This window comes from Carettochelys insculpta, chromosome 21, assembly GCF_033958435.1.
Source record: "Carettochelys insculpta isolate YL-2023 chromosome 21, ASM3395843v1, whole genome shotgun sequence".
Classification (NCBI taxonomy): Eukaryota; Metazoa; Chordata; order Testudines; family Carettochelyidae; genus Carettochelys; species Carettochelys insculpta.
The window spans coordinates 3,036,405-3,059,479 of NC_134157.1; the positions used below are offsets into that span (position 1 = coordinate 3,036,405).

At 45.4% G+C, this 23,075-nt stretch overlaps 1 protein-coding gene across 3 annotated transcripts in view; it reads left to right on the forward strand.

Moving 5' to 3' along the window:
* PNPLA7 (patatin like domain 7, lysophospholipase) overlaps positions 1-23,075 on the forward strand; it is a 255,620-nt gene that overhangs the window by 121,640 nt on the left and 110,905 nt on the right. For 2 of the 3 annotated variants that reach the window (XM_075015265.1, XM_075015267.1), the window contains 2 exons: positions 2,206-2,266; positions 12,194-12,343. In XM_075015265.1, coding sequence (XP_074871366.1) covers positions 2,206-2,266; positions 12,194-12,343 — 211 coding nt within the window. The remainder of the gene's footprint in view (positions 1-2,205; positions 2,267-12,193; positions 12,344-23,075) is intronic. The other variant, XM_075015266.1, reaches the window with a different exon arrangement.

Consider the following 23,075-nt stretch of genomic DNA (forward strand, 5'->3'; position numbering starts at 1 on the left):
ACAACGTCAGAAAACCTGTTTGGATTGGCTGCAGTGTTCACTGGAATTTTATCTCCCCTGTCTTTGCACGTACACTTGTAAGTCTCCGTCCCGTAGCCGAAAGTTGATTCGGTATTCTGTAATATTTAACTGACTGTATGGGGCCCATCCTTCACATGGGTCTGTGGAATGCTCTCCCAGTGGAGGAAGTGGGAACTCCACAACTTGGGACATTTGAAAAATAGATTGAAGGAAATGTTAGAAGATGTACATTAGAGAACACATCTAAAGGGACGAAGTGGGGGGGGGGGGCAGATGATTTAAAGGGCCACTTCCACCTTTTGACTGTAATATACCAATATTTCCATTACAGTCCCTAATACAGCAGGTAAGAGGCATATGCTTCTGAGCAACTTGTATTTCTAATACATTGGTCCCATCTGACGTATGGCTACTACTTGAGTTCTGACATTCATAATTGATACTGTGTTCAAGACACTCCCAAGTATTTCTCCAAATGTTCAAGCTCACAGTTTTTGAAATTGTGGGATTCCAAGAACTACGCAGACTTAATCGAAGGTAATGGCTGCCTGGGCAATAAAATGGCAGATGAAACACTGTGTTGATAAATGCAAAGTAATGCTCACTGGGAAACAAAATCCTAACTGTATGTATATAATAAGGGGGGTGCTGAATTAGCAGTTACCTCTCAAGAAAGAGACCTTGGAGTCATTATGGATAGTTCTCTGAAAACTCAATGTGCAGCAGCAGTCAAAAAGCAAATTGAATGTTGGAAATCATTAAGAAAAGGGATAAGTAATAGGACTAAGAATATCATATCGCCTCTATGTAAATCCATGGTATGACCATATCTTGATACACGTGTGCAGATGTGGTTGCCCCCTCTCCAAAAATATATGTTTGATATTGGAAAGGTGTAGAAAAGGGCATCAGAATGAGTAGAGGAATGGAATGGCTTGGTTATGAGGCGAGATTAATAAGACTGAGAATTCAGCTTGGAAAAGAGATGACTGGGGATATGATAGAGGTCTATGAAGTCATGACTTGTATAGAGAAAGGAGATAAAGAAGTTCTATTTGCTCCATCTCAGAACGCAAGAACTAGGGGGTCACCAAATGAAATCATTAGGCAGCAGGTTTAAAACAAACAAAAGGAAGTGTTTCTTCACACAAGCCATAATCCACCTGTGGAACTCTTGGTCAGAGGATGTTGTGAAGACCAAGACTAAAATAGGGTTCATAAAAGAGCTAGATAAATTTGTGGAGGATGGGTCCATCAATGGCTCTTAGCCAGGAGATGCAGGGATGGTGTCCCTAGCCTCTGTTTGTCAAAAGCTGGAAATGAGTGAGAGGGGATGGGATCACTTCATGATCATCTGTCCTATTCATTCCCTCTCTGGCACCTGGCTTTGGACACTGTCAGAAGACAGAATATTGGGCTAGATGGACCTTTGGTCTGTCCCAGTGTGGCTGTTTTTATGACTTTATGTCTTGGCAGGAACAACCATAGTCCCGTCTTACAGAAAAACAAAAACAAGAAGCCCTGTGGCACCTTACAGACTAACAGATGTTTTGGAGCATTAGCTTTTGTGGGCAAAGACCAGGTTTGTCAGATGCATAAGTGGTGTGGGGGTTCCAGAGGAGGATTTAAAGAGGGAGTCTCAGTAAAGGGGAGGGCCAGAGTTGACAAAGTCTATTCAGTCAGGGTGGATGTGGCCCATTATTGGCAGTTAATGTGGAGTTGTGAACACCAGGAGAGGAGAAATTAAATCAGTTCAGTCGTGGGGGATGTGGCCCTTTTTCAGTAGCTAATGTGGAGTTGTGAACATCAGGAGTGGAGAAATGGTTGTCCCATTACAAAAGCAGTTTCCATAAAGGATACGGAGTGCAATGTCACAGTGATTTAGACTCTTCCAAAGTTGTTTTTAGTAGCAGAGTAGGTTGTAATTTACCTGTTTTTTTTTTTTTTTTAAGTTTTAAAGGTTAGTATAAAATAAAAATTACACAGATAACTATATGCAAGAATAACGAGCTGTCACTGTATCACAGGGTGGAAGTAATTGCTTCCTCTGGCGAAGATGTGCTTTATAGAATCCTTCACAGTTCTCAACAATGTTTTATTTAAGCTCTTAACTCTTTCCATTGTCTGTAGGGATATTTTTGTTTAATGCATTCGGTCTGACATGCTCGTCTTTCCACCCACCAGGTTGTGACTAGACTGATCCATTTGCTGGGTGAGAAGATTCTTGGCAGCCTTCAGCAAGGGGGTAAGAAACAATTCCTGGACCATTGTCTTTATTTCCAGTGCTCAGAAAACATATTTAAGAGCCAGATTCACATCTCAGTTACAGAGGGACATTTTTCAAGTGCGTTTACTGAATTTGACTGAGAGCTGCTGGATTTATGCTACGAAATTTGAGAACAGAGAATTCCTGCCAGAGATAAGGATTTGCCCTTGATTATTTCACTCTAGCCATGATCGTAAGGGAGTAACATTTTCATAGTGTGTATGCAAAGAATATGTGTGCATGGGGGCAGGTGGATAAATGGAATGGGGGAAATGAATGAAAAGTAATTGATACCACTAGCTCCCAGAGGCACTGTTGTACATACACAGTGAATTCTGTTTTGACTGTTTAAGAGGTTTTGCAGCGAGAGGGGGTAATACCATCTTCAGGCACCTTGCACAGTATCACATCATACCAAAGGAATCAGTGTGCAGGATGACCTAATGAATCCATAATTTGCCTGTCTTGCTGATTTGCCTAATAGCAAATTATTCAGTATTTAAGAATTCCCAAGTTTTTAATCCTGAGAAACTTGTGAGTTGTCTTGGCTGAATTCGTTTAGATTCCCAACTGGATTGTTTGTTAGTGGGTGAGAGGGAACCTCCCTTACTGTGTGTTCTTTTTGTATTTTTCTATTAAACTAGTTTTAAAAGAAAATAATATTCTAAGTACTGTTATGTTTGTGAAAGCTCTGGATGCTGCTTCCTAAGATTTAAATCTGTTTGCAGAAATGTCTGTTTCTATACAACCCATTGCAGTCAGTGTGGTTGGGGTGCTCACAGGAGGATCAGAGAGTTAGGCAAACCATTCGCGTTAAGTGTCAGTTGTGTGCTTTGGACCAAGTATTTTGGAGGAGGGCAACACAAATGATTAGGGGTATGGAACAGCTTCCATAGCAGGTTTAAAGCAAATGTACAGAAGTGTTTCTTCACACAGTCATAGCCAAGGGGTACTGTGAAGGCCAAAAGTATATGTGGGTTCTAAATAGAATAAGTTACTGGAGAACAGGTCCATTAATGGCTATTAGCCAAGATGGCCAGGACAGAACCCTAGGCTCCAGATGTCCCTAAACCTTCAAGTGGCAGAAGCTGGGACTGGGTGATGGGGGAGGATCACTTGAAACTCTACGGCTCTGTCCATTTTCCTGCTAGCATTTGTCACTGGCCACTGTCAGAAAATAGGAGACAAACTAAATGGACCATTGGTCTGCCCTAGCCTGGCTGTTATATGTTTTTATGTCAAACTTTGCAGATTTAAAACATCTGTACATTAACATATAATACTGCTGGATAGTTCCTGCTTTACTACTGCCTGAGACAGAGAGCAAAAGTGAAAACCAATTTGTAGTTTCTTAGTGCTCGGCTGTTTCAGTCTCTCTAATTGTAAGTGACAGCCAGTTAGGTTGGAAGTTGCTCTGACAAAGTGACTTGTGCAATTGTGATGGTCCCACTGAAGTGAAAAGAATGTTCAGCTCTGCAAGTGCATGTCAGGCTAGATTCTTTTTTCCTCTAGGAGAGTCCAGGCTGGCCCTGCAGATTTCCAAGACTGGCATCTGCTGAAGTGAGTCTGTGCTCACGAAAGCTCATGCTCAAAACTTTTCTGCTAGTCTATAAGGTGGCACAGGACCCTTCGTTGCTGTTACAGGCTGTTCAAGTGTCCTGTGCCTCTTAACTCTCCCATGGTCAAAGGTGCGTGCGTGCATGCGCACGCGCGCACGCACGGAGGGGGTGTTACAGGAGGCCACATGCACCCCCAATGTCAGTCTTCCCTCCGCACTCACCGTCAGGGGCACGCCACTTCCAATGAGCGTAAGAGCCTCTCCTGGAGCAGTGCAGCTTGAGAACAGTGGGGAACCTGTGTGGAGGCTGGGCTGGGGTGAGGTGGATTTGGAGGAGCAAGGGTGGGGCATGGGAAGAGTGAGGGCAGGGAGGGGGCAAGTGGCCAGTGGGGCCCCCCACTTGCAATCATACCTATTGCCTCTGCCCTTGGGAGGGTACAAAGGGCAGAGGGGTAACCTGTTCCCTGTGGCCTTGGAATGCATGAATCTGAAGGCCAGGCAGTCCTGAGATTCCTAAAAGTGGGTCAGAGTGCATGTGTCTATCTGGTGGCAGATGCCTGGCACATCTCTTCCTCCAAACATTAATACACGCTCCATCAGAGTCAGGGATGAAAGTAAGTTATTGCTATGCTATTTCAGCCCAGGTCTCTGCCAGCTCTTTAAATAGCTCCCTGCTGGCTTTTGCCGCAGCTCAGCCCGCTCTTGCCAGAGCTGCACACCAGGGTACATCCTCTTGCTTTCACCTCTGAATTCAGAGCGCAGGCAGCATTGGTGCTTACTTGAGAAAGCTGCAAGTCTTGAAGATTTTCATGGAAGCTTTGTGGAGTGATCCTTTAATCTTCATGACAGGGATGAAGTTCAGTGAGGATTGAATGTAAAGTATTCCACTTGGGAAAGGCCAATCACTGACACACCTCACAAAATGGGAAATGACTGTCTAGAAAGCTGCACTGTGGAAAGAGATCTAGCAATGATAGTGCACCATGAGCTGATTATGAGTCAACAGTGTGATATTGCTGCAGAAAAACTAAATATCATTCTGGGATGTATTAGCAGGGATGTTGTAAGCAAGACATGAAAAGTAATTCTTGTACTCTGCTCTGTATTGATTAGGCCTCAGCTGCAATATTGTGATAGTGTGTCCAGTTCTGGGGGTCGTATTTCAGGAAAGATGTGGAGAACCTGGACAAGGTCCAGAGAAGAGCAATAAAAGTTATTAACAATATAGAAAACGTGACTTCTTAGGGAAGGCTGAAAGAACTGGGCTTGTTTAGTCTGAAAAAGAGAAGACTGAGAGGTCGCATAAGTTTTCAGGTTTCTAAAAGGCTTTTGCAAGGCGGAGGGAAAACAATTATTCTCCTTAATCTCTGATAATAGGACAAGAAGCAGTGGGTGTAAATTGCTGCATGGAGGTTTAGGTTGGACAGGAGGAAAAACTCCCCTGGGCAATTTATTCCAGTGTTTAACCACCCTGAGAGTTGGGAAATTGTGGAATCCCCATCACTGGAACCTTGTAAGAGCAGGTTAAACACACACCTGACAGGGGTGGTCTTAATGATGTGTGGCCCTGCAGGGGCCTGGACTTGAAGGAATCTCAAGAGGTCATCAAGTTTTGTGATTCTATGAAATGTCATATGTATGTGTGACATAGTAGACATGGCAAATGCCAAATGTGGGTGAGTTGTACTGCAATCTTTGTTTCCCCGATCAGCTGTGACACCTCACGCCCACCATCCAAGGATGCTGCTGCTGGCCAGTTACCAGTAGAGAGAAAGACACTGACGTGCTCCAAGATGAGGAAAGCAGTTACTTAACCTGTGTCTGTTGTGGTTCTTCAAGATGTTGTGGTCTGTGCAGACTCAGTGACCCACCCTGCATCCCTGCTTTTAGAGGATGTGAAGGCACTGAAGGAGGGATGCCACTGTTCTGCCTTTGAAGGAGGCACAGGCTTCATGCTGTGTATGCAAAATGTACCAGCAGAAGAAATGTCACACCAGTTCTATCCTGATGCTGTTTGGCTTTGTTTTTAGATGTATATATTAGGTCTGACACTTTCTCCGACTGCGGCATGGTATGTACTCAATACAAAATAGATGTGAATCATGGGAGAGCTTTTTCTCCCTTCTGCCTGAGCTTTATTTAAGCAGTGTTTGCCAGCCAAACTCAACTGTCCAGGAAGGATCCTGTTGTATAGTACAGCATGCCAGCGTATAGCACGTGATTCATCAGACACACATCCTTTCCCTGGTTAAACAATTGTTCTTGTACTAAATGCTGCAGAGTTGGTCTCATTGGTCTTGGAGGTTTGTGAGATGTCCACTTTTGAAGTGGTAGTATTGATTGCCAGTCTTTTGGCTGATAATTTACAGTTCATATTATTGGTGAGCAGCCATCTGGCTGCCCCTCCCCAGCTGGGACCGTGGTAGCAAAGTCCCACCTTCTCTCTCTCTCTCTCTCTCTCTCTCACACACACACACATACACACACAGAGAGAGAGAGAGAGAGGAGAAGGAGGACAGTGGAAGGGGGAGGTGTGGGGAAGCACAGTTTTAAGCCATGGTTGTGCGACCATGAGGAGATGGGCTGCTGGCACTCACCTGTGCTTGGCAGGGCCCTCTAGACTAGTGGAGGTCCCACTGCTGGAAAAGGGAAGAGTCTGTCCCTGCAAGATGGAAACCATGAAGGGCGGGGTCAGGCCAGGTAAGGCTGCCCTGCATAGACTGTATGCTGGAGTGGCACTGGGGAACTGGGTGAGCACTAGGACCCTTCAGAAGCCAGCAAGGAAACCTCAGCTAGCTGGAAGAACAGACAAGCAGGTCATTTTGAGCCTGGGGGGCTGTAGCAGAGGGAAAATAAAAGGGGGGGCGATAAGTGCCTGGGGGAGAGGAGCGAGGCAGACCCTTGTGTGGGCACCACTCCCCCTACCCATCATATCCCTGAGGTGCAGGGCCCCCAGAAGTGTGGGACCTGGGATGGTTGCCCCATCCGGTCCTATAGATGAGATGGCTCTGAAATCATCCCAGCCAGGGCTTTGTCAAGTCTCGCCTTAAAAATCTCTAAGGATGAAGATTCTACCAGCTCTTTGGCAACTCATTTTAGTGCTTCACCCCCCTCATAGGCACTGACTATACTAGTAAGTTCTTTTGGAAAATCAGGCCCTTTTTTTAAAAGAACACACGGAACATCCACACACAAAATATGCTCTTTCAATCCAAAATCGAAAGAATGTGGCTCTTCTTCCAGAAGTCCTTTTCTGCTCCCGGATCAGGAAGAGCACCTCCTTTTGAAAGCTTCTTTCAAAAAAAGGCATGAGTAGGAACACTGAATGCCCTTTTTCTGACACAGCGGTCCTCATAGCACTGGATTTTTCAATCCTTGGCCCGGTCTTATGAAAGAGCGTGGGCTGTGTAGACGCTCTCTTTCGAAAGAGTGGATCCCATCTGCCTTTTTATATGTGGATGCGCTCTTTCGAAAGATCTTCCGGAAGATCATCTTTTGAAAGATCACCGTGGTGTAGACATGGCCCTAATGAATTAGTTTTTCCTAATATCCAACCCAGACCTCCAACACTGCTACGCCTCCTAACTTGAGACCATTGTTCCTGGTTCTGTCATCTGATACCGCTGAAAACAGCCTTTCTCCATCTTCTTTGTGATTGCCCTTCAGGTAGTTGAAGGCTGCTATCAAATCTCCCCTCACTCTTCTCTTTTGTAAACTAAATGAGTCTAATCCCTCAGCCTCTCCTTGTAGGTCATGCGCTCCAGCCCCGTAATAATTTTTGTTGCCCTCCGCTGGACTCTCTCCAGTGCGTCCACATCCTTTCTATACTGGGAGGCCGAGAATTGGATGCAATATTCAAGATGTGGTCTCACCAGTCTGAATAAAGGGGAATAATCACTTCCCTAGATCTCCTAGCAATGCTCCTACTAATGAAGCTCAATATGGTGTTATCCTTTCTGACTGGAAGGGCACATTGTTGACTCATGTCCAGCTTCTCATCCACCGTATTGCCCAGGTCCTTTTCTCAGGCATGGTCATGTGTCTCTGTAAGACCAACCACAGTTTGGGCTTACAAGAAAACATAACCATTTACACATCTTTGCCTTGAGCTCCAGGCCGTTAAGTTCCTTAAGTACAACTAATGGCTTTCACCAGAAGATCTAGATTTATAAGCAGGTTTACAGTTCATTTTTCTAACCTCCCATACAAGAAAGGTACATGCATACAAACAGAATATACACACTCAAGGGATTACAAGCTCTTGAATGACAGGTTACTTGTCCTGTTTTGCATAAAGCATATTTGAGTTATGCATATTCATATTCAAAAAGGTATTTCCCACTTCCTGTACTACCTCACAACTATATTAATGACCAGAGTGTTACCAGTTTGCATATGACATATTACAGATACAGATTTTAACAACAGTGAGTTGGGGGCAATGAGTGTATCAGGCCTGATAAGAATTTGGATTGGTGTGTCCTCTGCCAGTGTGCAAATAAAGATCATAAAATGGTTAAGCCCTGTTTTCACTGCAAATAAAGAAATGTTTCAGGTGGAAAAAACATAATTTCCTCTGACATATTTTTTTAAAATAACAGTAAGCTAGAGAGACTTGACGGAGACAAACTTCGCTTTGTATAATGCAAGTATTGTTAAAATGTCAGGAGAATCTAAACCAAGAAAGGAATGAATTGGGTACTAAAAGTCAACATCCCCCAGGAGAACTTGAAAGGAGATGAAATGAACCAGAACAACAGTACACCTGTCATTCTCTTTCATGATTCTGTGAAAGCTAAAGGTAATTTGGCTATAAAGAAGTAGCCCCTCTACATTCTTATACAGTGAATGCCAGTGTTAAACTACCTTTATGGCAATGAGGTTTGATCAATCCCTCATACCAGGATCTTATAGAGAGGAAGCCATATGAGCATTCCTCAATAAAATCATCTTTTTCATCCAAAATACCAGCAGAATTTTCCTATGCCTATTGACACATCATACTCACTCATCCTTGGGTGGCCAGCCCAAGGTGTGGGTGAAGCGTAGAGGCTGGGGAGCTCCGGCAGTGCACATGCTGCCTTGGTAGATGTTTGCTGGTTTGTTTCCCCAGTATCCCCAGTGCTTGGGTCATTTATCTCTGGCTGGTCACATACACAAATTCCTCATTCTGAATTATCTCATCCGTGCTAATGCAGCATCAGACTGCACATGTTCCTCCAGCCAAAACTGAGCCGTGTTCCTGCAGCCACATAGGCACCTTGCACGATCGGGTCCATCTTCCTTATTTGGCATTGTTTACTGCTATCGGTTGTCCATCTTTTTGCTTGGTCAGCCACACCAGCCAGTTCTGGGTTCATCTTGCAATGCTTCAGTATTCTTCCACTCACTCCTCCACTCATGCTTTCATTCAGTTATAGAGATGATACACAATTCTGTTTCGGTTCACATCACCAGGTTATTTAGAATTTGGACAACTGGCAAATTAACGAGCACCTGCTCCGGCCGAGTGGGGCTGGTTGCTGTGGGACCAGAGGAACCAGCTGCCTGGCTGTGGCCTGTGGCTGCAGGGCTAGCTGTCCAGTTGGTTCCAGCAGCAGTGGGGCTGTGGGGGACAGCTGTCCAGCCAGGGCTCCAGGGGTGGCTGCCTGGCCAGTGCCAGCCAGGGGACTGGCTCTCCGGTGGTCAGTAGTGGCAGCAGGGCTCGTGAAGCAGGGCCAGCGGCCTTGCTCCAATATTCAGCACTTTTGATTATCCGGCATCTCCAGTTCCCCAGGAGTGCCAAATAAAACAGCTTGTACTGTAGTGTATATGTTCAACATATAAAAGCATATGTTGTTTACTTGTCATCTGCTTACCAAATAACTCAGATGGCTCTATATCAATGACCCATTCTCTTAATTATTTTATAACTTCTTTGGTGTCATTGATGAACTTTATCAGCGATGATTCCGGGTTTTTTTTCCAGCTTATTCATCAAAATGTTAAATGGCCTAGAGCCAAGAACTCAATCCCTGCAGGAGATAACTCCCTTGTTTACAATACATTTGTATCAGTTAACCAGCTTTTAATCCATTTAATATGTGCCATATTCATTTTCTACCTTTTTAATTTTTTTTAATTAAAGTTGGTACATCGTCATTGCTTTTATCACCCAGACTACTTATCTCATCAAACAAAGATATCAGATTAGTTTCATAGGCTCTCTTCTCCATCAGTCCTTAAGTTCATGTTGAGCCATCCATCCAAAGTAAAGGAAACGTGGAGAATGTTTTAATTATTTTCTGAACTGCATGATTTTGTGAGCATTTTGAACTCTGAACTCTCACAATCTTAAAATTCATTAAAATGAAAAAGAAAGACAAATATGATGTGTGGTATTTGGAAAGGAACCCGGTGTTCAGATTGTTGCCTAAGTAGTAAGTGAAAATTATACATGGTCAAATGAAAAATTGAATGCAGTGAATCACCTCTTTAGTATATACAGTATAACAAGAAGTCCTTTGGCACCTTATAGACTAACAGATATTTTGGAGCATCAGCTTTCGTGCATAAAGACCCACTTCATCATCTGAAAGCTTATACTCCAAAATATCTGTTAGTCTATAAGGTGCCACAGGACGTCTTGTTCTCGAAGATACAGACTAACATGACTACCTCTCTGATATATATACAGTATGTTATGTTTACATATTTATGGTAACTTTTCAGGCTACTTTGTATGTGTCTGTATTGTTACAGACTTACTTGCTGATGGGCATTTTGAAATAAATTACCAAGATCATTGAAACTGGTGTGATTATATTATACTGTGCAATTTTGACAACTAAAATGGGCAGAATTTTTAATTTTCTTCATAGATTTTTTTTCTTCCCCACAAGTAGTAGTACTTTAATTGTCATGATAGTGATAAAACCAAACAGTTATAGAAATCCAGTATGTAAGCAGGTGCGGGAGGTGGGGTGGGATTGCATTTCTTACTTTCTGTCCTGGGCTCCAGTGAGACTAACAATAGCCCTCTGTAAAGTTGGAGTTTTGATGTTGAATACCAAAAGATAAAGTATTGTAGGGTTCTGCTTCTTCACTCATATTAATGCCAACGTCCAGGAAACCTGTGGTTGTCAGTGTGAAAAGGGTGAGAGTCCTTTCCTGATATGGAAATGGTCTCTTCCTCTTCACATTCCCTCAGAGGTCTGGAAATCACCCACCAGAAATGCAAAAGGTGTAAGGAGATTTTAAATGCGAGCCTCTCTGAAATGATCTTCTGGATAAACAGTGTGCCCTTGTTGCCAAGAAGGCTAAAGGCATACTAGGGGGCATTAGGAGAGCATTTCGAGCAGATCTAGAGAAGTGGTCATTCCCCTCTATTTGGCACTGGTGAGGCCACATGTGGAATATTGTGTCCAGTTTTGGGCCTCCCATTATAAAAAGGACATGGATTTGCTGGAGCAGGTTCAGTGGAGGGCAACAAAAATGATTAAGGGGCTGGAGCACAAGACCTATGAGGATAGGCTGACGGATTTGGGCTTGTTTAGTTTACAGAAGAGAAGACTGAGGGGTGATTTAATAACACCTTTCAACTTCCTGAAGGGGAGCTCTAAAGAGGAGGGTGAGAAACTGTTCTCAGTAATGTCAGATGGCAGAACAAGAAGTAATGGTCTGAAGTTGAAGAGGGAGAGGTGTAGGATGGATATTAGGAAAAACTATTTCACCAGAAGGGTGGTGAAGCATTGGAATGCATTGCCTAGCGAGGTGGTGGATTCTCCATCCCTTGAGGTTTTTAAGTCCCAACTTGACAAGGTCCTGTCTGGAATGACTTAGTGGAGGTTGATTCTGCTTGAATCAGGGGGCTGGACTCGATGGCCGCCTGAGGTCCCTTCCAGCCCTATGATTCCATGCTTGTTTCCCTGATTGGGAAGACAGTACAAAATGTGTGGTGACTCCTAGAACCCACTGACTGATGGAAATAAGTTGTTACTTTTGGTGACTAGAGTTCTCTTCCAAGTCAAGAGAATGCCTGTCTTCTAAAGTCATTATACCAGGACTGAGCTCTCCTAGGTTGAGAAGCATCTTTGAACTCTCAGGGAGGCTGGATTAGATGAAAATGCCTCCCACTTCACCTTGTCTCAGAATCTGAATTCTGACATGACTCTCTGCATGTGCCCTGTCTAGAACTGACTAGTCTGTAATCCTCCCGTTTGGCGTGAATAGAGAACACTGTGCATCTCATAGATTAAATAATTTACTAATTATTTTCCTGTAGCCCAATAATTGAAAAGGAGAGCTGATTACCAGGAGGGCATGCAGTTTCTGGTTGGCTAATTAAATATTGGGGTTTTTTTGGGCAGGTCATCCACTTGGAATGCATACCAGCGGCAGCAAGTGGGATTCTGGAAACCCTGCCAGCAACCTCTCCACCGTAGCAATCATGCCAGTGTCTGAAGAGGTGCCGCTTACTGCCTTTACTTTGGAGCTCAAACACGCTGTCAGTGCCATTGGTAAGAACCTGTCTCTATATTACTGCAAACTGTCGTGGTCTAGCCAGGCACTGGTCAGGTTGCCTATCACAGTGCATGATACAGCAGGATGTTGTTTGACTGGAAGGAAAATTGTACAGCAAAGGCAGAGAATGAGGCATTTTATTATTTTAAAAAAAAAAAAAAGCCCGTTGTCATGAAAGCCTTTTCCCATGGTTTTAAAATCTGTAATTATTGCTTCTTTCAATTAATACTTTTCCTCCTGCTTTTTAATATAATTGGACAAACTCCAGGGTACAGTGGAAGCTCTCTGATTCCTGAGGGGCTTCAGAACTCAGCCAGCAATATGCAATAGATATTGCAGTCACCAAGGTTTTCCAACCAGGGACCTGCTGTTCCAAACAAGATTGTCCTTCAAAATGGACGGTGTGGTAAATGAGTGACAAAATTCTTGGCTGCATGTTCCAAAGTGGTGGGAGATGGCTTTGAGAGGAACTTGTTTTTTTCCACCGTTTCCTAGTTGTGTGTTTTTTGCTTCCTCTGTTCTGGTGGGTTAGTTTTCATTAGTCTGGAGAAATGACGCTAGGAAAAATGATCACTGTAGCCAACCGGTACTGCAGTTACCAACCTGCTGTTGAGTCTTTTGGGAGTTACCATGAGCTTTTCTACAGTTCATGCCCATCTAAAGGTATTTCTACGGAGTAAAATGTAATGCGAGGGAAACATGAAGGTTATGTGCCATTCCCTGCTTGCACCATCCTCCTTTCTTATGGGGAGCCATGATTGTACATGTCAGAGCTGCTGTCTCCATGTCATTTTATTCAAAGGATGGAGAAGAGGGTGATAGTACAATGGAGAGAGAACAATTTATGTGACAGATGAGTGCTTTGCTGCTAAGCCTAAGGAGACATTACATAGGCTGTCAAGGGTATGAAATTGCTGCCCTGTAACATTTTAAGGTTTATTTTCAGGTCCCTTCCAGGGACACCAGTTTTTCTTTCATGAAAAACACACACCAACCTGTTGTTTGTGAGATTCTGGTAAACAAGAAATTACATGTATATGTTCATCTATATGGTGTATTAACTGTAATCAGCCATTCACTAGGGGTCTGACCCTGGTGCCTGTTGGCATCATTGGAAGATAACAGTGGGTATCGTTTCCTGTTTAAAAAAAATCCAATTTAGTTGAGTAGCAAATGATTCATGAGGACCATCCATACTGTTTCACGTCATGTATTTGAGCAAATACTATTTTTTTTTTATACCAGGTTGTGTAACCTTTTGTGTATTTGATTCCCATACAACTAATTGGTTGTAAGTATGTCTGGATTTCTGAATCACAAGGTAGATGCAGTAATATATTTTATTGGACCTGGTACTGTTGTTGAGAGAGACAAATTTTCGAGGCACAAAGAGGTGGTCTACATTACCACTTACATCATTGCAAGGTGTGATCAAGCCACCCTCAAGCAATGTAAGTTACATTGACCTAAGCATCCGTATGCAGCAGAGCTGACAGCCTCCTCCAGCCCCTGGCAGTGTTCTCTCTAATATTTTCCATATTTGGGTTGAATTTTCTTTTGGGTGGGTTGAATTTGCTTATGTGCAACAGCAGTATTGAGATCCTGTGTGGATGTGCACCACAAGTACAAACCAAAAAACGATATATATTTTAAGTAGTTTGTAGCTATGTAGGATGGAAAAAAATATTTAAACAAGAGATTCTTAACAAGGAATAATGCTTAAAATATTTTTAATAGCATATACCAAAGAAAATTAACACTACCCTTGGATTACATGTATTTTACCTTCCTTTCTAAAAACTCATGCTAGTAAACACACCAAAATGGGTCATACTGAAAACAGCTATATCAGGGTCAGCAACCTTTCCAAGACAGAGTGCCAAAATTTGACCTTTAGACCTCCTGTGTAGAGTCCCAGTGATACCTTTTAAAGTCACTAATAGTCCTACTTACAACAACTTCATTAATAAAGAAAGAAGGATGCAGAGCTTTACTGCTTAGGTGGTGATGGGTAGCACTAGCTAGTCTTTTGTTAATCCACAGGCATTTTAGCTCTGACCAAGCTCCCAGCTTCATGGGAGAGGAGGGGCTGGGGCTGAGCTCCCACCTCGCGTGCTGATGAAAATAGGCTAACGTGCCACTCTTGGCAACCTTTCTGAGGATTGCTGTCCCCTGTTAACAAACTTTCGAAAAACAATTCCTCCTGTATGCATAGCTTTAAGATGCTAAACAAATCCATGAATTAAGGAGAAATAGTAATACTTCTCTTGCAAATATCAGTACAGTATTTACTAACACTGAAAAGGAGAGTTAAAGGCATTTGCTCAGGCTTATACAGTTTCTCTGGGATGTCCACTCTTAATTTGATTGGTGGTGCACAAACATAGAACAGTAAAATAAATAATAAAGCAATGCAGACAGCAAACAAAGCCACAAACAAATGAAAATAGGCAAAGGAAGGGAAAATAGGAAAATGAAAATGGGAAGGGAAGTAAAACATCAAGGGACTGGTTACGGGTATTTTAAATGAATGTTTAGTTTCATGCTAGGCAAGTGGAACAGAGTAAAATCAGACAAAAGTTCACCTGATTTGAAACTTTCATATTGTGTCACTAGCTCTAAAAGTCAAACACATTAACACATGGTTTCAGAGTTTGTGGACAGATCCATTCTTCAAAGAGCTTGAAAGTAAGGTCTTCATCCTACAAAACACCTAGTGCTTCCTACTTCTGACTGCATCCATTGACTTACAGTAGCCGAAACTCTACCAGATAGCAAAGATCTGGCCTTAATGCCAGTACCCCTCCCCCAACACATTCTAACACTTAATGAAAACCTGTTTGGAATCCACCTCTGATGGAAAGGCCAAACAAGCAAACAGGATCAATGGTAAAGTTATTTCAGTTTTAACAGATTGCCATGTATTCTTTAGTAAAAGCACTTTTTAAAAAAAATCATTAATATAGAATGTATTCATCGTAATCTTTTCAGGACAGTCCCTGTCCTGTGACAAGATAAGGAAACCATGGAGGCAAACTGGAAAGGAAGCTAGATTGCCACCTGCACGGCTACTGACCTCTCCATAATATGATCTCTCAATTTGCTGTGGAGAGCTACAGCTGGATCTTAAGTACCCAGGAGATACCATTAGTGTTATTTGAAAAAAGGCTTGGCTGCCTATTTTTGAAACAAAGTGTCTGTTCAGGTTGAGACCCTACCATAACAAAGGGGGACAAGTTATCTTTTGTGACCATTTCATTTTCCCTGTTGTCATTTTTGCTTGTTTTTTGTGAGCAGACAATGCTGTACAGCAACAACCTCATCAGCTGAAGAAGTGCGCAGATGGCCTCAGTGGGAGGGTAATGTGCTATAAACACAGACACTACTCAGTCCAGGACACAGGTGGCAGACTAGATTTTTAGCTTACTGCAATAGAAATTATTCACTTCATCCAGTCTTGGTATCATTTATGCAACCTCAGAATACTCTGAAAACATGGTTAATGATCTACCCATGCTGTTCTCTGCATATTTAAAAAAAAAACCAAAGTGTATAATACAGGGGTCAGTGTCACCCAGCACACGTGCAAAGAGTGGCGTGCAAGCTGATTTTTATCGGCACATGAGGCAGGAGCTCAGCCCCACCCCTCCTCTTGCAAGCAGCTAGGAGCTTGCTCAGAGCCAGGCTGCCTGTGGATTAACAAAGACCAGCCGATGCTACCAACCACCACCTAAAAAGTAAACCTCTGCATCTTAATTTAGCCGTTGTAAATAGGACTGTTAATGACTTTAAAAAGTATCACCGGCGCTCGGACCATACATAAAGATCAAAAGGTCAAATTTCGGCACTCCGTCTCGGAAAGGTTGCTGACCCCTGGCATAATATATAATCCACCTGTCACACACATTCTGTTTTTGAAGGGATTTTAATTCATCATTTTACATTTGGGTTGTGAACAGGAGAGAAGTATGATTGCAAATTCGCTGGAAGTATTTTTCTCCTTTTATAAAATGTAATTGTAAATATGCTGTCTGTTCGTTAGTGGACACAGAGCAGAAACTGTGCTTTGTGGTGTCCCAGGGGATTGATGGTGACAGAATCAGTAATTTGGAGTAATTTGCATCCCTCCTTCCCATGGAAAAAAATTGAGCATGTAGTCAGTCCTCTAGTTTTATCTAAATATAACTTCACGTATTTGTTTTTCAAAAATGTTGGGCTGTGGCCCAACAATAACGATCTACTTTGATATACAACTTGGCCAAGGTCACACAGGAAGTTAGTGGCAAACTGAGGCTAGAGCCTTGCTGAGTAAGACGGTGATGAAAAAATTGCATTTATCATTCTTGTGCACCTATGGATTCCGCACCTGCCTTCCTATTATCTCATAAGAAAAAGGTATTGTACGCATGCACACATATTCTGAAAGTCCCAGATAGAACACTTTCCATTTACTGTAGATGGAAATATCAAAGTATAAATATTTACTTTGAACCTTAACAAAAAGGCAGTCCAGTAGCACTATGTAAAGCAGAAATGAAGTTAGAATTCAAGAAAGAAAAGATTCACCTCTGAGCCAGTTAGAGAGTGCACATTAGCAGTAGTGATTTGCTTGGTTAATGTTGCTCTAGATGAAAGGATTTATCTCTAAGAAAGTAAGCAGGAATGTTCTGACTTGTCATGAAACAGTACTTGCACTCAGACAGCTGTCAGCCAGTTTTTTTTCTCTGCACAATGAAGGCAGAGAATGACTAATGCACACTACACAAGTTCTCAGAAATTTGCTGAGAGCAGGACTGAAACTTCCTCAGGTGGCCTGCGGATACTTTAGCTTGTAACAGAGCAAGTCCTGCTGCACATGTGCAAATGACCTTTTCTAGCTCATCAGCTTGGCTGAAGCCAAATTGTAGGTCCGTCTTCTACCTGGTGTATTTTTTGAACTGTCTTTGAAAATATTGCTTCCCCAAGGGGGCAATGGGTGCTGGACACCAGCTGAGCTCAATTCTAAAGAAGTGATTTCCATTTGGGGAGAATCAGGCCAATAGTTTGAGCTCCAGATGTGTGCAAAGAAAAGACATAAAAAAGCCACAATGTTTTTGTCGTGCAATATTGGGAGGGAGGTTGGGCAGTGGGAGGTTGTATTTCAGGACCTTTTGCTCAGATGATGCCAAATTTGAACTACAAAACTACTCTGAACTCCGATGAGGCACAGTCATTTTCAAGACAACGAAAGTAAACACGGATTTTAGAGCACTTGAAATAGACAAAGTGCTAGTTTCTGCACAAGCAGCAGTGCAGCTGTGTGATATAGTCTCACTGCTGCAGTGCCTGTGGTGAAGATGCTGCATGCTGATGGGAGAGAGCATAAAAACCCACTTCTGGGAGCCCCAGAGGTTGTGTTGGCAGGAGAAGCTCCAACACAAGCATCACACCATGCACACCCCAGCCCAGGTTGGGTCACTCCAGGCCAGGGGAGGAACATTTACAGCCCTGAGTGACACGAGTTATCTGATGTATTTTGTAATATAGACTTAGCCTTAGGCTTTGTCTGCATAAGCTCTTTTGTTGGCAAGATTTTTGTCAGTCAGTGATATGAGAAAAAACACTCCTGACCTACATGTTTTACCAGCAAAAGCACCACTGTGGATAGCGCTATGTTGTCAGATGATGTGCTGCTCACCTGGCTACTGCCATTCAGTTGGGGTGCAGGTAGTTATGCTGCCTCATAGAGCAGCTCCACAGGAGACCTTCCAGCAGTGTAGCTGTGGCAGTACAGCTGTGTTACTCTAAGGCCCGGAGTGTAGACAGCCTTAGTTTTCACTCTAGTAAACTAGAGATGTAGAGCCTTTGCTGTGTGGCCAGACTGTGCCTGGCAGAACTCCCACGCACAGCAGTCGTCCATTGAATGCAACTGGGAGTGCTGACCAAGAGCCTGAAGTATACAGCCACTTGAGAAGAATACAGACAGTGCAACACCTCTTTCTTCATAGAGCCTGATGACCAAAACCCAGTAAAACAGTCCCTAGTACTTGGAGGTGGGTCTTACCCATGAAAGCTCATTACCTAATAAATTTGTTAGTCTTTAGATTCTGCAGACAGCTTCTTTTTATGCATTTTGCTGTTTGTAAGGTTAATCAGTTATTCTTTGTTTCTGTGTGATGAAATTGGAGTATGATTTCATGCAGGAGAGAGTGCCTATGTTTTGCATCTGACTGTCTCTTTTTGCTTTAAAAAGTATGATATTAAAATGTGATTGGGAGCACCAAGGGGAAGACGCCGGTGTGGGTTTCTAGGGGATACCCTGAAGGTGCTCAGTTTTCTGCTTGTGCACTTCCGGAGTAGGAAGAAAAGCAGTGTTTTCACATATATTTGGTTTGTTTTTTGTGAAGGCCGTGGAATACAGCCTTTACCTAAACTGCAGTGAAAATCCACTGGCTGAACTAGCTTGGTTGAGTCTTAGGATAGTGAAGCCTTAGTGAGTAACAGGAAGTGTGTTATGGCTCATTGACTCTGTCTGGTCATGGTGCAGGGTGGAACAGCCTGCACCAGCAGGCATAAGAACAGCCATAGTGGGTCACACCATAGGTCATCAAGCCCAGTATCCTACCTTCTGACAGTAGCCAATGCCAGGTACCCCAGAAGCAATGAACAGAACAGGTAATCATCAAGTAAGCAATTCCCTGTTGCCCATTTCCAGCCTTTGGCAAACACAGGCTAGGAACATCCTCCATGCCCATCCTGGCTAAAAGGCATTGATGGACCTATCCTCCATGAATTTATCTAGTTCTTTTTTAAATTCTACTATAGTCTTGGCCTTCTCAACATCCTCTGGCAAGGAGTTCCACAGATTAACTGTGCGTTGTGTGAAAAAATATTTCCTACTGTTTGTTTTAAACCTGCTGCCTATTAATTTCATTTGGTGACCCCTAGTTCTTGTGTTGTGGGAAGGAATAAATAACATTTTCTTATTTACTTTCTCCACACCAGTCATGATTTTATATACCTCTGTCATATGTCCTCTTAATCATCTCTTTTTCCAAGCTAAAAAGTCCCAGTCTTACTACTCTCCTCATACGACAGACGGTCCATACCCTTAATGATTTTTGTTGCCCTTTTCTGAACCTTTTTCAATTCCAATATATCTCTTTTGAGATGAGGCAATCACATTTGCACACAGTATTCCAGAGGTGGACGTACCATGGAGTTACATAAAGGAAATATGACGTTTTCTGTCTTATTATCTATTCCTTTCTTAATGAGTCCCAATATTTTGTTAGCTTTTTTGACTGCAGCTGCACACTGAGTTGATGTCTTCAGAACTATCCACAATGACTCCAAGGTTTCTTTCTTGAGTGGTAACAGCTAAGTCAGACACCATCATTTTATATGTATAGTTGGGACTATATTTTCCAATATGCATTACTTTGCATTTATCAACATTGAATTTCATCTGCCATTTTGTTGCCCAATCATCCAATTTATTAAGATCCTTTTGTAGCTCTTCACAGTCTGCTTGAGACTTAACTATTTTGAGTAGTTTTGTGTCACCTGCAAATTTTGCCACCTCACTGTTTATCCCTTTTTCCAGATCATTTATAAATACATTGAATAGGACTGTTCCCAGTACAGACTCCTGAAGGACACTACTATTTATCTCTCTCCATTCCGAAAACTCTGTTTATACCTACCCTTTATTTCTGATCTTTTAACTAGTTATCAGTCCAAGAGAGGACCTTCCTTCTTATCCCATCACAGTTAACTTTGCTTAAAAGCCTTTGGTGAGGGACGTTGTCAAAGGCTTTCTGAAAATCTAAGTACACTATGGCTACGTCTACACGTGAAGCCTACATCGAAATAGCTTATTTCGATGTAGCGACATCGAAATAGGCTATTTCGATGAATAACGTCTACACGTCCTCCAGGGCTGGCAACGTCGATGTTCAACTTTGACGTTGCGCAGCCCAACATCGAAATAGGCGCAGCGAGGGAACGTCTACACGCCAAAGTAGCACACATCGAAATAGGGATGCCAGGCACAGCTGCAGACAGGGTCACAGGGCAGACTAGCGCTTCCGGGGCAACAGCTAGCCGCTCCCTTAAAGGGCCCCTCCCAGACACACTCAGCCTGCACAGCACGCGGTCTGAGGAGCCATAGGCACACAGACCCCAGGCGACGCAGTCATGGACCCCCAGCAGCAGCAGCAGCAGCAGCAGCAGCAGCAGCCAGAGGTCCACCCAGCCCTCCCGGCAGGAGCAGGGCTTGCCCTGCTCCATGCCATACGGGAGGCAGCTGAGCACCTCCTTGCTACACTGGAGGAGGAGCTGCCCCCAGGGCAGCAGGGCTCAACCCCCAACCCTGCAGCACCCTGCCCCCACCCCCGCCTCACACGCCGGCGGCTGTGGAGCTGCTTGGGGAGTGGGACGACGACCGCTGGCTCAGGAACTTCAGGATGAGCCAGCAGACATTTATGAAGCTGTGCCAGTGGCTCACCCCCACACTCAGGCACCAGGACACCGCCATGCGGCGTGCCCTCACAGTGGATAAACGGGTCGGCATCGCTGTCTGGAATCTGGCCACTCCCGACAGCTACCGATCCGTGGGCCAGCAGTTTGGTGTCGGTAAGGCCACCGTCGGGGCTGTCCTCATGGAGGTAAGAGAACCCACGGGGGGAGGGCTGGGCAGGGGAGGGGGGCCTGGGCAGAGGAGGGCAGGGCAGGGCAGAGGAGGGGAGGGGAGGGGAGGGGAGGGCGGGGGAGGGCAGGGCAGAGCAGGGGAGGGCAGGGCAGGGCCACGGACACCCTGCTCACCCCTCATTGGTGCTGTCCCATGTGCTTTCCCTGCAGGTTGTGTGTGCCATCAACGCCATGCTCCTGCACAGGCTCGTGAGGCTGGGGGACCCAGATGCCACCATCGCGGCCTTTGCCACCCTGGGCTTCCCCAACTACTTTGGGGCTCTGGATGGGACTCTCATCCCCATCCGCGCCCCGCATCACAGTGGAGGACGATACCTGAATCGCAAGGGCTACCATTCTGTGGTCCTCCAGGCCTTGGTGGACAGCCGGGGACGTTTCCAGGACATTTATGTGGGCTGGCCTGACAGCAGCCACGACGCCCGGGTTTTCCGCAACTTGGGCCTGTGCCGCCGGCTGGAGGCGGGGACCTACATCCCCCAGCGGGAGATCCCGCTGGGGGACACCACCATGCCCCTCTGCGTCATCGCAGATGAGGCATACCCCCTCCGGCCCTGGCTCATGCACCCGTACACGGGCCATCTCTCCACTAGCCAGGAGCGCTTCAACCAGCGTCTGAACCACGTGTGCCAGGTGGTGGAGCGCTCATTTGGCCGCCTGAAAGGACGCTGGAGATGTCTCCTGACCCGCCTGGATGCGGGCCCCAACAACATCCCCCTGATTGTGGGTGCCTGCTGCGCCCTGCACAATTTGGTGGAGAGCAAGGGGGAAGCCTTTTTCCAGGGCTGGGCTGTGGAGGCCGGCAGGGCCGACGTGCAGCCACCCGCTGCCCCCAGTCGGCAGGTGGACCCCGAAGGGACCCGGGTCCGGGAGGCCCTGCAGGCCCACTTCGATGATGAGGCCGTGGGGTGAACTCTGCCAGGCCCCCCACTGCCCGCCCCTTCCTCCACCACACTCCTGCCCCAACGCCCACACCATGGAGCACCCAACCGCACCCCACTCCCACTTTTCCTGGACAAATGACAGCACGCACTTGTGGCTGAACTTAAACTGCTTTTTCTTTGTGAACTTTTTTTTTTAACTATAAATATATAAAACAAGAACAAACTATATACAACGTGTGGAACCAAAGTAATATGTACAAATAAAACAATAGTAAGAAAAAAGTGTGCTCAGTAATAAAAAGAAAACCAGGGAGGATAAAGGGGAGAACTATTTACATGGGGGGGACGGGGCAAACGGGGGGCACAAAATAATAAGTTCCAACTATATACAAGGGGGGGGCCACGCCCCGGGCCCCTCGCCCCTAAAGTCCGGCACTGGGCGTGGGCGGCCGGGAACCCCGCCGTGGCCGCAGCCCTGTCCGGGGCTGGCTTGGGGCGGGCCGGACTGGAAGATATGCCCGGCGAGTCTCAGCTGGCTCCAGGGGTCCCTCGGCACTCCGGCCCTCGGCGGTGGGTGGCGGGGCGACGGCGGACGGGACGGCGACAGGCAGAGCAGCTGGTGGTGCGGCGGGTGGAGCAGGCACGTCGGGCGCTGCGGCGGCCGGCACAGCATGGGGGGTCAGGTAGTCCCCCAGGCGGTTGAAAGTCTCCATGTAGGCCCCCCATGCCTCTTGGCTCCAGGCCAGCGCCCGCTCCTGCAGCTGCAGGTGCTGCTCCGTGACCTGCAGCTGCCGACGGTGGATGGCCAGCAGCTGGGGGTCCGTCGCTTTCGGCTGGTGGTGGCCCAGGGTCCGCCGTCTAGCCCGCCGTGGGGCCGGTCGGTCCTCGGCCGAGGGGCTTGCCTGGAGCGATGGCCCTGGAGGGCTCTCTGGGACCACTGATGCCTCGCCAGCGCTCTCTTCCGGTCCTTCTGATGGTGCAGGTGCGGGACACAGGAGAGGAGGGGGGGAAGAAGAATGGAGACAGGCGTTAATGTGGGCCCCGAGCCGTGGCCTTTGTCCCCCCAGCCCTGTGCTGCAGGTTCCCCATCCCCATCCCCGGGAGATGCTGCTGTGATGGATGGGGTTCAGGGGTCCCCCTGCACTGCACCCCGTCC